Source organism: Emys orbicularis, chromosome 1, assembly GCF_028017835.1.
Source record: "Emys orbicularis isolate rEmyOrb1 chromosome 1, rEmyOrb1.hap1, whole genome shotgun sequence".
Taxonomy (NCBI): domain Eukaryota; kingdom Metazoa; phylum Chordata; order Testudines; family Emydidae; genus Emys; species Emys orbicularis.
Genome location: NC_088683.1, coordinates 224,273,503 through 224,288,504, shown reverse-complemented (window position 1 = coordinate 224,288,504; position 15,002 = coordinate 224,273,503). Strand labels below are relative to the sequence as shown.

General features: G+C 44.2%; 1 protein-coding gene across 3 annotated transcripts in view; it reads right to left on the bottom strand.

The window, feature by feature from the left end:
* Positions 1–833: 833 nt before the first annotated feature.
* KLHL15 (kelch like family member 15) overlaps positions 834–15,002 on the bottom strand; it is a 41,457-nt gene continuing 27,288 nt past the window's right edge. For 2 of the 3 annotated variants that reach the window (XM_065411204.1, XM_065411211.1), the window contains exon 3: positions 834–1,943. In XM_065411204.1, the coding sequence (XP_065267276.1) occupies positions 834–1,943 (1,110 nt within the window). The remainder of the gene's footprint in view (positions 1,944–15,002) is intronic. The other variant, XM_065411219.1, reaches the window with a different exon arrangement.

The window sequence follows — 15,002 nt, the reverse complement described above, 5'->3', positions numbered from 1 at the left end:
TGTGTGTGTATATATATCTTACTCACCAACAAACACAATGCAGACAATAGAAGGCAGCATAGAAATAGTGTTGGAATATAAAAATGCTTCATTATCAATTTAATAGAAAATGTATAACTTGCATTTTTTGGCAGACTTACTGATACTACTGTACAAATCCAGGGAAAAGCCATGCACAAAGGTTAAGTTCATTTTAAAATGTATTTATGGGAAAACAAAAAACAAAAAAAAAATACCAAACTGGACTGTGAGTACTCATAAATGGAGAAAATAAAAATGTCCACCACAACTTAAAGGAACAAAATGAAACCCTTGTCAATAGAGTTTAAGTCAGGTATTCCCCCAGTAAGGCTGCTGAATCCTATCTTGACACTTAATGAAAATGCACAATATATATTTTTCTGTCCCCCTTCTCCCCATAAGTAGATCATTATATTCAACTGGTTCCAAGAAGGATGCTGCTGTGATGGCCATGATACAGAATAAACTTATTGCATGGACATAAAAGGCCACAAAGAAAAAGGGAAAAAAAGTAAACACACTGAAAAATAGATTTTTCTGCCCCCCCCCCACTCCACCCCACATACAGCAATATTTGTTTAAAAAAAAATAAAAAGCAAAACTTTTACAATACCAGACCACAGTTATTGGCATTTCTAATAAACTTGGTAGGTGCATTCCCTGTACATCCCGTTTCTCTATGCATCTAATAGCTGTTTTACATACAAGCCAACGTCTTTAAATGAATTAAATCTGCTTTGTTTTCCTGTCAAATTAGAGATCGTTTTTTGTGTTTCATTGGGGTTAGAAGGGGGTTTTTTTGTTTGTTTTTTTTAGTTGCAACGTCTAACATGCTCCAGTACATATTCGGGAAAGTGCAGGCTGCAAACCTGTAAACCATCCAGCTTGCAGGGCATTCTTGGGTATTCATCTTCTTTCCATTTGTTTTCCTCTGGATCAAAGGTGAGAATTGAATCACTGTAATGACCATTGTAACAAAGGCCTCCAAGAACCATTATCTGTTTGTCCAAAACAGCTACACCATGACCACTTCTTCCAATTGGCATAGAAGCCAAAATAGTCCACTGATCAGTGTCTGGGTCGTAAACCTCTGTAGAAGGACACCCTTGCGACTCAAAGGAGGCCCTCAAGATCACACAAACACCACCAAAGACATAAAGCTTACCATTATAGGAAATCATTTTGTGAAAGCATCTTGCATAATTCATTTTGCATTTGTTCTCCCAACAGTTAGTGACCACTTGAGTTCTCCTCGTTCGCTGTTCTACCGTCCCTTCTTTACTGGGGTCAAACACACACACTTGCTTAGAAGTGGAAGATGAAGTAATTCCCCCAGTGATATACAACTTGTTACTGAGTACAGTTCCTTCATGTCCATATTTATTGACTGGATAGGGATCCACAAATTCCCATTTGTCTGCAGTGATATCATATCGTTCAGTCGAGTAAAATGTTTCATCCCTTGTTCTCCCAGCCACCGCATAGATGTATCTCCCAATAACACCAACAGCAAACTCTGAGCGTGGAACAGACATGTCTGCCATTCGCAACCAAGTATTTTGTCTAGGGTCGTATCTAAATACTTTGGAGGAAGCATGAAACTCACCATCTGGGCCCAGTTCTTCCCCGCCTAACAAGAATACAAAGTTATTGACAATGGCAAGGCAGTCTGGTCGTAAAGGTACTTGAGGGCCCTCTAGCTCCCACCAGACCCTTGGTTTGTGCAAGAGAAGAATTTTGCTATTTACCATGCTGTGTCCTATCATTCCTCTAAATACTGCAGTCTGGGGTTTGGCAGAACGAATACGGTTGGATTTCATTTCCATCAAAGGCTGTTGGTGAACACTATGAAAGTAATTCATGGCTTGGTCAACTTCATGCCGCAGCTGCCGAGAGTATCGATAAAACTCTGATGTCTTTACCTATGGATACATTTTTTAAAAAAAGTTAAAATTTTGACCAAGGAAAAACAGCATAGAGAACCATCTAATTACTGTAAGTCATTAAAAGATTATAATGCTTAATTTTATTCCGAGAAACCTGAAGGACAATTATGTTCAAGTATTAAGACAGATAAGCTACATAAACTGTGTTCTTAAAATGTATGCAGAGGCAACGCATTATTTCTTCTCCAAGATATTATTGAGGTTGAGTCAGAGGCCAAAGATTTCAAACCTACTCCCTAAATCCCATGTGCATACCTAAATAAAATTGGGTTGATTTTCAAAAATTCTGACCACCTTCAATCCCACTGACTTTGACTGGAGTTGTGTCAGCACCTCTGGAAAAAAAGGCAGCCCACTTTTATTTAAGTGCCTAAATATAGGAGATAAGCATCTAAATTTGAAAATGTTGATAGTTCCAAGCTTCAAATTTTTCTTACATAAATAACAACTGCAAGGCAGTGCTATACTTCACGCCAGACTAGAAAGGAAGAAAAATCAGTGTCACCACTGGATTACATGACATGAAATGCAATTTGCAAATTGTTATATCTTGAGAATCAAGTAGATGTTCACTTCATAATTTTGTTAGCTTTATATTACTATTGTATCTCTTCCTTTCATTGTAAATAAAAAATGCCACTACAAGGGGCATAACTGTTTTTTCCAATCTTTTGGGTCTTTACTAGATTAAATTATATGGACATAGGTTTCAAGTGTCTGTATAATATACATATGAGTAAATTATTAATATTGAAATACATGCACACAAACTTATCTGTAAAATAGCAATATTACTTGCCTGCTTTTGTAAAGCACTTTCAGATCTAAGAACTATAAAGTGCTGAGTTTTTCTACTTATGCACACTTTTTTATCAAAGAAAAACAATCTATATTAAAAGAAAGTTAAGGTTGCAAAGTCAAGCCCTGAAAAATTAGAAAGTGCCATAATTAAAGTTTCCTGTTCAACTCTAATTCACTCTCACTGTGAGTGTGCATTATGATATAGTCTGTAATTACATGTTCACACTTTTTTCCTCCCCAGAGACAACCTTAATTCTGGCTTTTCTTAACTTTTGCATATTTGACTTTGCAAACATAATAATGTTCTTGTAACAGTTTTTTTTTTTGGGGGGGGGGGGTGAGTTCCAATGATTTTTAAAGAAAACTGAAAAAAAAAAAAAATCCATCATGTGACATAATACATGGGTCTTCAGAAGGGTTAGAACTTTCATACCCACAGCATAGATCTCTACCACTTCAGCAACTAGTAAAGATTAATATATACTTCTACTGCTATGTGGACCACCCATTAGAAAGAGATGAGACACACTTTGCCAGTGGGTTTCATGGCTATTTGCTGATAGCAAAGGAATGTTGGAACTCAGGAAATCTTGATTCTATTCCAAGTTCTGGAAGAGAGTATTCTAGTGGTTACAGACCCTACTGTCCCGCCTCAGCCTATCCTCTTTTCTTCTATCCTTGCTTCCTCTGCTCTATCACCCCTACAGCCTATGCCTGTCCCACTTGTTCCTATCTCCCCACAGCCTGCACCTACTACCCTATCTATCCATGTTCTCCTCTCACCTATGCATTTGAGCAAGTCAGTCTGACTCCTTCTCCCTGTCGCTGCCTAGGCATCAGCAGGGGTAGCCTTAAGGGCATAAGACAGTCATTCTCCCTGTTCTCAGTTTTAAGGCCTGCCACCACTGTGGCCCTCAGTTGTTGGAAAGAGCAACTGCAGAAAAAGTCTCGCTCAGCCTGGCAGCCCTGGAATGGACTGTGCTCAGTCACTTTGTGGGGATGGTGCATTCTCAGTCTGGTCAGCACATAGAAGCCATGTGGGAATGAAGCATGTTCAGTGCTGATAATCTTAGGAGAATAATGCTGCCAACCTTTCACAAACTTCTATTGAGCATGTCCAAACATTTTTCAGAGGCCAAGCCTGACCAAGTATAGGTGGATTTTTATGGGGACTGCAAAAAGCACATCCCATGCACCAGAGTGACCCCTCTGCTAAGTTTCATGTCCCTCCTCTCCTAAGTATGGAGGCTTGAGGCCTTCCTTAATGAAATGGCTGTATAATGTACTTTTACCTAATCTCATTGTTGGAAATAGATGAACTATTTTTGTTGAAACATTCCAAACAAATTTAGCCTGGGGGCAGATATACAACATGGAAAACAGTTTGTCAAAGTTATAAGCAACTAAAAAGCAAGGTCTTACAATGGAAAATGTTAGCTAAACTCAACTATGAGCAGTGCTACCAGCTCCACCTATAATTTATATATAAACACATGTATGTAACATATAGACACATGATGACTAGATCCATGTGATAAACTGCATTTATCATGCATCTTCACCCGCCTCACCTTCACTTTGCCATTTCCATCACTACTTCTACTGAGATTTCAAACTCTGAGCAGCTTCAAACAGAAATTAAAAAAAGTCAGCCTAACATAGAATTTTCTCTATCCCTTCCAAAATTATACTAACCCAAAGCCCAAATTGGGCAATTTTCAGTCCACAATCAGAGACAGATTTAAGGGTTTAAGGTCTGATATCTTGCAAACCCCTTCAGGGCCGGAAATGGGAGAGATTCCCAGCTTTCCATTGAGGGACACAGCACTTGCAAGGTTCCAAAATATCAGACTTAAAAGTTGTGACTTGTTTTTCCTGTAAATAAGTTAGTTTAGATTAGAATATTTCATAGACATTTTAAGCGTACTTGTTTTATTTTTCCTCTCCCTCTGTGCTGTGTACAATTAGACTCATGGTAACTGAGGCACCAATAAAAATAGTGCCAATACAATTTTTAAAATCTCTCCAAAATTGTTTTTCAGCAACAGATGTGGAATATAGAGAATACATTATGACAGGATAAAGATTTTATCAGTACTCATTTGGATGACCTGCATAGCTCACCTGCAGTTTCCTCATATTCCTGAGTAATGTGACCATTCCAAGTTAATGAAACCTTTATACCAAAGTGCCATGTATGCCATTTTACATAAGCACATATTTATAATATGCATACATAAAATAACTGAACATGAACATTATGCCCATTACAGAAGAATTTAACTTAAAAATGCTATCCAGAGAGATGGATAATACAAAGAACAAAGGCCCAGATTTTTAAAGGTATTCAGATGTTGCTCTATTTGGCGCTGGAACATTTAACTGACTTAGAAGCCCAATTCCCATTCTCAAAAGGAGGCTAAGTCTCAATGAAAGTGCCTTAGTCCCCAAGTCACTTTTAAAAGTGAGACAGGCTCCTAAATCAATTAAGCAATGCAATACTAAAAGGAGCAATGCCTAAATACCTTGAAAAAAATCTGGGTCAAAGAAACTTTATAACGAGACTCCTTTGCTTGTTTCTATAGTAAGTAATTATCTCCAAGCGGCATGTCCAATCATCTTGTGACTACAGAATTACAGAATGCAGAAGCTACAAAACTTACATTTAGATAAATTCAAGAACTTGGATCCATGCTGATCCTACCTAACTCAGTATGAATAATCTGCCATCTAAATGTAAGATACGAGATTTTATAAAAGCTTATATATAAAAGTTAGACAGATCTAGAAAATGCTACAGATTTGTATAGAGTACACAGAATAGCTATATTTTGTACCAAAGCTTAACCTCAAGGAAGCAGTTTTTCAAAACCAATATTTCAACACCAAGTTATCTTTGCTATTTTAAAAATGTAAAAAGACCAAAGAAATGAAACTCTCAGATACTTCCCTCATTCTTTCAGTACTATGGCTGAATTTAAAAAAATAATTTTTCAGGTAAAATGAATATATAATGTGCATTAGCTGCTCCCACTAATTTTAAAAGAAAGCTGAGAAACAACAAAATTTGATTAGCAATGCATTTTTTAACAAAACCACAGTTATGTTGGAGTAGTTAGTGTACTTACTATGAGAATTTGAAGAAAGGTAAAAATAAGTTAATACCAACAGTAGGTATTATCATTATTGTATTTAAAAACACAGTGCTATCAGATTATCCAATGTTTGGATAATTGCACACTGATAAAAGATCACAAGAAATAAAACACCTAGGAATACTACATTTTCTTCTTATTTCCTCTCTGACCCTCATTATTTCCTTTTAAGCAACGGAATAAAAATACTCAAAGGATATTGTAAAAGCAGCATCTTGTTTAACAGATTGTAAATAGTGAGGTCTGTTACAGAAAATATACCTTCCTCCCATTCATCTAAACAAGAGGCAGGATTATGAGAACAGTTTGGATTGATAATGTAAAATGGTCTGTGGTGACACTAGCTTCCACAGAAGATACCTCCCTCCCCTAAATTTCAGTATAGATCTAGATAATTACAGTGCTACTTTTGATCAATAAGTCAAGAGAAAGGAATATTTGGGAAAAAATGAGTATCAGAAATAAAACAGGAAAAGGAAGACCCTGCAGGATCAACACATATGGATTAAAAGCTGCAAAGCAAAGACTGACAAAAATAAAACCAGACAAAGGTTAATAAATTTGTCATACTTATACTATAGAGTAAGACGAGAAAATAGGACATACTTGAGAAAACCTTCATTTAGCCACTCTCTTAAAGGGAAACAAATTACAGGTATACATAACCTACAAGATGGCTTTACCATATTTTAAAAATACTTTTGTATATAGTTAAAAAAGGAAAGTGCTGTACAAGTATTAATGAATTTATCCTACCACTACTCTGAGAAGAATTATTACCATTTTACACATATGGAAACAGAGGCAGAGATAATTTAGGGTACGTCTACACTGCAACGCAAGCCTGCACTTAAGCCCTGACTCAAGCCTAAACCCCCTTGCATCTATACCACAATTGCGCTAACCCAGGTCTCGGACCCAGGGTCCAAGGACCCTGCAGGGCTGGAGGGTCAAAGCTCAAATTAGCCAGGAGCCAGGGTTCAAGCCCTTTTGCTTTGTAGCGTAGCTGCAGCCTGCTTGACTCAGATTCTGGGCATCAGCCAGAAGTAACCCAAAATTCTATGGGACAACTCTCTTAGTCCTCTCTAGCCCAACAATCCGCAATCCACTCAACTGAATACCGCAGCCACTCCCCTTTGCCAACAGCAGAAGCTCAGGTCAGCGTTAACCCATCCTCTTCTGATCACACCTAGATACTTAAAATAAATAAGGACTTGAAGATTGAGTCAAGTTTCTGGAAAATTAGTTTTCCTTACACTTGCAATGAACTCTCAGATTTTACTACAGATGAATCTGAATCAAAACTCCAGATCCAAATAAGCCACTAACTGTGAAAATGTTTGGGTCTGGATCCTATCTGTGTGTCTCAGGCCAAACTCTAGATGCACTTATTAACTTTGATGTCACAATAATATGGGAATTGTTAACATACTTATTTAAGTTTAAATTCAGTTAAAAAAAAAAAGTCTCTAAAAATATAGTGTCCAATATTCTCTTGCAACCACAACTGTCAATCTAAGGGGCTTTGGGCAAGTCACTTCACCTCACTTTCCCCATTTGCAAAATGGGAATACTTACCATCTTCACAGGAGTCCTATGAGGATTAGTCAATGTTTGTACAGGGTTTTGAACAGAAAAGAATTACAGCATTTTGTCACTGTTAAGCACTATCATCATTGTTGCCAAGTGTCCCAGCGTGAGGCCAATGCACATTGTAATACCATCTCCTCCCCATTCCTTTCCTTAAAACTTATGGAGTTCTGGACACCTTCCAAATAAATAACATTTAGAACATATATAATTCATAACAGTAAGTAAGCCAAAAGTTGTGATCTCCCACCCTCTCAATTTTTCTTTAATTTTCCTCTCGAACCCCAATCTTTGTTTCATCTGTCTTGCCACTTTTTTTCTGCCTCCCTTATGTTTATTTTATCTTTCCAGCCTTTTGTTTATTCTCTCCCTGAGAATAATTTTTATTACTATTAATTAGTTATATTACAGGAGCACCTAGATGCCTCAACGGAGATCAAGGCCCCATTCTGCTAGTTCCTGTAGAAACACATAGTAAAAGTCTCTGCCTTGAAAAGCTTACAGTCTAAATAAGTGAGGGGGGAGGAGAATAGAAACTAAGGCACAATGAGGTGAAGTGACTTGCCCACAGTCAAACAGGATGTCAGCAGCAGAGTCAGAAGTAGATCCCTGGTCTCCTGAATCCAAATCCACTGAATGCTGCTGCCTCCCCACTCTTATTTTAAAAAGGATTTCCCCCCCCCACCCCTTTTAAAGACAGAGTGGCATCACCATTTCATTTTTGTCTCTACCCCTTTCTCCTCAGTAATCTTATCTCCTTCCCTCATTCTTAGGCCTTGTTCACACTACCAAGTTTTGTCACCAAAAAAACTGCCCTTTGTCTACCAAACAGTGCATGCGTACACACTGCAATGTGACTTTTGTTGGGAAAGATGCCCGGTTTTGATGACTAAATACATCCACCCCAATGAGAGACTTAGGCCTTTTTCCTTTATGTTTTACTCAACAAAGTGCCAGTGTAAACACCACACTTGATTTCATTGCTTTAATTGGCCTCCAGGAGGTGTCCCACAATGCCCATCCCCATCATGACCGCCCTGGTCAGCGGTTTGAACTCCACTGCCCTGCAGCCAGGTAAACAACCATCTGTTCCTCCCCCTTAGAAGTCCTGGGAATTTTTGAAATTCCATTTCTTGCTGGCTCAGCATGGAGAGGTCTCATCACATCTTCCCAGGTGACCATGGCGGGTTATCGCACCAAACGCTCTCCCACTTGGATCACTGTGGAGCTGTTGGATCTGATCAGTATATGGGGAGAGGAGACTACAGTCCGAGCTGTGCTTGAGCAGTAGGAATTGGGATACCTACGGGCTCATTTCTCAAGGCTTCTGTGAAAAAGGGCTGTGATCGGGACTCAGTGCAGAACGAAGATAAAGGAGCTGAGGCAGGCGTATCATAAGGTGAGGGATGCAAACCGTCGCTCCGGTGCTTCACCTAAGACCTGCCAGTTCTATAAGGAGCTGGACGCTATCCTCAGTGGTGACCCCACCTCCATCGCCAAGAGCCTTGTGGATACTTCAGAGGGAATGAAGGCAGCGGAAAAGGACCTAACCCAGCGGACGAAATTATTGAAGAGGTGGAGTTAGATGAGGATGTGCAGCTCCTGGCGGGGTATTTTTAAGTAAATCATGGTTCTCTTTTCAAGAGGATATAAAGTGAGTTTTAAAAAAAATGGTTTCCCACCAATGGGGGTGGCCCTTCCAGGAACAGTTCTTCACTCCAGAGGTATCTAGCCAGTCTCAGCAGTCGTTCTCTGGGGAGCAAGAAGCAGGAGATGAAACACCCACCTGGTAAGTGGCTGTAGCTTGTGTAGTGCGGGAATGGCTTCAGGGCATAGAAATGTGGGAGGCTGGCTGTGTTTCTGAGAGGTGGACATTTCCCTGTGTAGCTAATCAAGACAGCGGAACAGGGTGTTGATGCACGCAGAGATCGCACGGGAATCCTCCAGACAGATCTCCAGGAAAGTTTCCTGAAGGTACTCGGTAATCCTCTGCCGAAGGTTCCATGGCAGAGCAGCTTTGTTCCTTCCCCCATTGTAGGAAACTTTCCCACACCATTCAGCAATCACTTGTGCAGGGACTAAAGCGGCACATAGGCGAGCAGCATACAGAGCAGGGCAGAAGCCACAAGCATGGAGTAGATGTACCCTCGTTACCCTGCTTACCCTTAGCAGTGAGATGTCTGCTAGAATGACTCCCACCTGTGGAAAAGTGCAGGAGAATTTTAGAATTTTTTCCAAAATTTGGTTTGGAAAGAAAGTCCCTGCTTGCAGCTTTCTGTACAGGCTGGTGTTCCTAAAGATGCGTTCGTCATCCACCTTCCCAAACCACCCCGCGTTGATGCCAGTGAAACGTCCTCGGTGATCCACAAGCACCTGCAATACCATGGAGAATTACCCCTTCCTATTGATGTACTCTGTTACAAGGTGGTCTGGTGCCAAAATTGGAATGTGTGCGCCATCTATCGCCTCTCCACAGTTAGAGAACCCCATTTCTGCAAAGCCGTCCACTATTTCATGCATATTTCCCAGAGTCAGGCCTTGGCTACACTTGTGCGTTATAGCGCAATAAAGCCGCCAAGAGCGCTCTACCTCACTCCCCGTCCACACTGGCAAGGCACGTAGAGCGCTCTGACTCCGCGGCTGGAGCACTCCTGGTACTCCACCTCCCCGAGAGGAATAACGCTTGTTGTGCTTTCGCTGGAGTGCCACGGTGCCAGTGTGGCCACCTAATGTGCTCTGATTGGCCTCTGGAAGTGTCCCACAATGCCTGTTCTAGCCACTCTGGTCATCACTTTTGAACTCTGCTGCCCTGTCCTCAGGTGACCAAGCATCAGACCAGCCCTTTAAATTCCCTGGGAATTTTGAAAATCCCCTTCCTGTTTGTTCAGCCAGGCGTGGAGTGCTCTCAGCGCATCTTTCCAGATGGCCATGCCTCCACACACCAGGCAATCCCCAGTATGGAGCAATGGCGAGGTGCTGGACCTCATCAGTGTTTGGGGGGAGGAAGCTGTGCAGTCCCAGCTGTGCTCCAGCCGGAGGAATTACGATACCTTCGGGCACATATCAAGGGCCACGATGGACAGGGGCCATGACCAGGATGCGGTGCAGTGTCGGGTTAAAGTAAAGGAGCTGCAGAATGCCTACCGCAAAGCCTGCGATGCAAACGGCCACTCCGGTGCTGCCCCTGCAACCTGCAAATTCTACAAAGAGCTGGACGCGATACTTGGGGGCGATCCCACCTCCACTGCAACGACCATCATGGACACTTCCGAGCCCAGCACAGCGGGGGGGGGGGAGGAGGAGGAGGAAAGCGCGAGCGATGGTGCTGAGGCGGGGGGGAGACACCCCAGAATCCCTAGATGCATGCAGCCAGGAGCTCTTCTCGAGCCAGGAGGAAGGCAGCCAGTTGCGGCGTCCAGTGCTTGGGGAAGGAAAAACAACAGAGGAGGTTACTGGTAAGCGGCTTCCCTTTCGGGAAGGAAGTTTTTAGGTACGGGCTCTTTGGGCGACGAGGGGGAACCATTGCTGCACACAGGCAAGCTGCATATGGGCCAGGGCAGAAGCCGCATTGTAGGAGAAGACCCTCTTCTTGCTTCCCTGGTCACCCTCAGCAGTGAGATATCTTCCAGGACGAACTCCTGTAGAGAATGTTGAGACAGTGTTCAGTGTAGGTGGCCCCTGCAGCTGTTGGCTCTCCCCAAGGCACAGAAACCCAGACGACAGTACAGCCATGAAACAGTCAGTCCCCATGAACCCTGTGCTTACTCATCATTTCTGGGGCTCCCGTGGGTTATGTGCGCTTGCTTTGGGACAGGCAAAGTATGGTTTTTGTGATTGCCCTCCTTAAGTGCGGGGGAATCATTGCTCTGTCTGGTATGTACAATGCTGCCTCTATTAAGTGTTGCATTTTGCCTGTATAGGTTGTGACAAAGTTCCTCCTCTATCTTGGTGGGTCCTGCGCTTATTGGCAGATTTTCTTGCCTCAGAGATTCGCCATGTGGGTTGGGGAACAGCCCAGAGACCTTCCCCCCTGGAAGAACCCACAGTCCAGGTCAATTGGGAGGTTTGGGGGAAACCGGGCCCGCCCTCTACTCCGGGTTCCAGCCCAGGGCCCTGTGGACTGCAGCTGTCTATAGTGCCTCCTGTAACAGCTGCATGACAGCTACAACTCCCTGGGCTACTTCCCCATGGCCTCCTCCAAACACCTTCCTTATTCTCACCACAGGACCTTCCTCCTGGTGTCTGATAACGCTTGTGCTCCTCAGTCCTCCAGCAGCACACCCTCTCACTCTCAGCTCTTTGCGCCTCTTGCTCCCAGCTCCTCACACTCCCCCCACAAACTCAAGTGAGCTCCTTTTTAAAACCCAGGTGCCCTGATTAGCCTGCCTTAATTGATTCTAGAAGCTTCTTCTTAATTGGCTTCAGGTGTCCTAATTAGCCTGCCTGCCTTAACTGGTTCTAGCAGGTTCCCGATTACTCTAGTGCAGCCCCTGCTCTGGTCACTCAGGGAACAGAAAACTACTCATCCAGTGACCAGTATATTTGCCCTCTACCAGACTCCTGTACCCCACTGGTCTGGGTCTGTCACATATCCTTCCCCCCTGCTCAACGCCAAGGGGTTGGGCAGCTTGGGACGCCAGACAGTGCACATGTGACAAGCCATCGGCGTTGCCATGACGGCTCCCTGCTCTGTGTTGCACACGGAACTGGAAAGGTTGGAGGGATAAGAACCATCTGGTCACCCTTGTGTTCTTCTCCTTGTTCCGCTGCATCCATTGAAGAGGGGCATGGTCGGTCACGAGGACAGATCTGCGCCCGAGCAGGTAGTAGCGCAATGTTTCCATGGCCCATTTTACAGCGAGGCATTCTCTCTCCACCACTGCATATTTTTGTTCCCTTGGAAGGAGTTTCCGACTGAGGTATAGAATTGGGTGTTCCTCCTCCCCGACCATCTGTGATAGAACGGCCCCCAACCCTACTTCCGATGCATCCGTCTGCAGGATAAACTCCTTGGTGAAATCAGGGGCTATCAGTACGGGGTTACTGCAGAGGGCAGTCCGTAGGTCTGTGAATGCTTCCTCTGCTGCGTCAGACCATCTCACCAGATCAGGTCCACGGGCTTTCACTAGGTCTGTCAGGGGGCTTGCCCTTGTGGCAAAGTGGGGGATAAATCGTCGGTAATACCCCACCACACCTAGGAACGCCCGGACTTGTTTCTTGCGACTTGGTCAGGGCCAATTTTGGATGGCCTCTAATTTGTTCACTTGGGGTTTTACCAGACCTTTTCCCACAATGTAGCCAAGATATTTGGCATCTGTAAACCCTACAGCGCACTTGGCGGGGTTTGCTGTAAGGCCAGCTCGCCTGAAGGTATCGAGGACTGCCTCCACCTTCTCCAGGTGGGTTTCCCAGTCTGGGGTATGAATGACCACATCGTCCAAGTAGGCAGCAGCATAACTGTTATGCGGGCGTAATAGCTTGTCCATGAGGCGCTGGAAGGTAGCTGGGGCCCCATGTAGTCCAAAAGGGAGGACAGTATATTGAAAAAGACCCTCTGGTGTAGAGAACGCAGTCTTTTCCTTTGCGTCTTCTGCAAGGGGAATCTGCCAGTACCCCTTTGTCAAGTCTAGGGTAGTCAAGTACCGGGCATTACCCAGACGGTCCACTAGCTCATCTATGCGAGATATGGGGTACGCGTCAAACTGGGATACTTCGTTTAGTCGCCGGAAGTCGTTGCAAAATCTTGTGGTGCCATCAGGTTTGGGCACCAGCACGATTGGGCTGGACCACTGACTGTGGGATTCTTCGATGATCCCCAACTCCAGCATTTTTTTTTTTTTACTTCTGCTTTTATTTCCTCCCTTTTTGTCGCTGGCACCCGATAGGGCCTCATTGTTACTCTGGCCCCAGGGTTCATGACGATGTGGTGATATGTATCGGTTGTTTGACCCGGTTTTGTCAAGAACACATCTTGGTTCCGGAAGATCATCTCAGACACCTCATTCTTCTGGTCTGGTGTTAAATCGGGAGACACTCTCACCTGTTTGGAAGGCTTGTTTTCCTGGGTTAGGTCTTTTTGGACCGTTGTGCATGCCTCTTGTGCATGCCCGGGTTTCAGAAGGTTAACATGATAAATCTGTTCTTGTTTTCTGCGTCCTGGCTGCCGCACCTTGTAGGTTACTTCCCCCACGGGTTCAACCACCTCATAGGGCCCCTGCCACTGGGCCAGAAGCTTGCTTTCTGCCGTGGGTACCAACACCATAACCCGATCCCCTGGTTGGAACTGTCGCACTTTTGCCTGGCGACTGTAATGGGTTCGCTGGGCCTCCTGTGCCTTCTCCAAATGTTCCCGTACAATAGGGGTAACCCGGGCTATCCGGTCTCGCATCTGCATTACATGCTCTATTTTATTTCTCCCCTCATTGGGTTCCTCTTCCCAGATCTCTTTGGCGATATCTAGTATGCCACGAGGGTGACGCCCGTATAATAACTTGAAGGGGGAAAACCCAGTTGAGGCCTGAGGTACCTCCCGGATAGCGAACATAAGGTAGGGTAGTAGGGTGTCCCAATCCTTCCCGTCCCGACTTACCACCTTCCTTATCATAGCCTTGAGGGTTCAGTTAAACCTTTCTACCAACCCATCAGTCTGTGGATGGTAGACCGAAGTTCTCAGGGTATGTATATGGAGCAGCGTACAGAGGTCTTTCATTAGCTTCGACATAAATGGGGTTCCTTGGTCGGTTAATATCTCCTTCGGTAGCCCCATTCGGGCAAAGATCCCCACCAGCTCTTTGGCTATAGTTTTAGGGGCCGTGTTCCGCAGGGGGACGGCTTCTGGGTAGCGAATAGCATAGTCCACAACAACAAGTATATATTGGTGGCCCCGAGCCGTCTTCTCCAGGGGTCCCACTAGGTCCATGGCTATTCGCTCGAAGGGGACCTCTATGATGGGAAGGGGTACTAAAGGTGCCCTCAAGTGGGGACGGGGACTGTGCATCTGACACTCCGGGCAGGAGGCACAGTACCTCCGCACTTCTTCATGTACTCCAGGCCAGAAGAACCGTCGTAGGACTCGTGCCAGGGTCTTTCTTCTCTACCCCCAAATGCCCCCCAAAAAGATGACTATGAGCAAGACTTAATACAGCATTCTGGTGTTTTTGAGGTACTAGGATCTGCTGTACCTTCTGCCCCTGTATTGGTGCAACCCGGTATAAGAGATCCTTTTTCATTATGAAGTAGGGTCCTGGTCCCTGGGTTTTTCCTTCCACGGGGACCCCATCTATTTCAGTCACCTCCTTCCTAATGTTGTCATACCTTGGATCTTCTGCCTGGTCCCGTCCAAAATTTCCTCTCCCGGGGCTAATCTGCCCAAGATCTAGGGGCCCAGTCTCTGTTGCCTCTACTGGTTCAGAAGCATTAGGGTGGGGGTCAGCCTCAGGTGCTTCTCCCTCCTGCGTGGCCTCCTTTTCAACTGCGCGGGTCCGCCTAC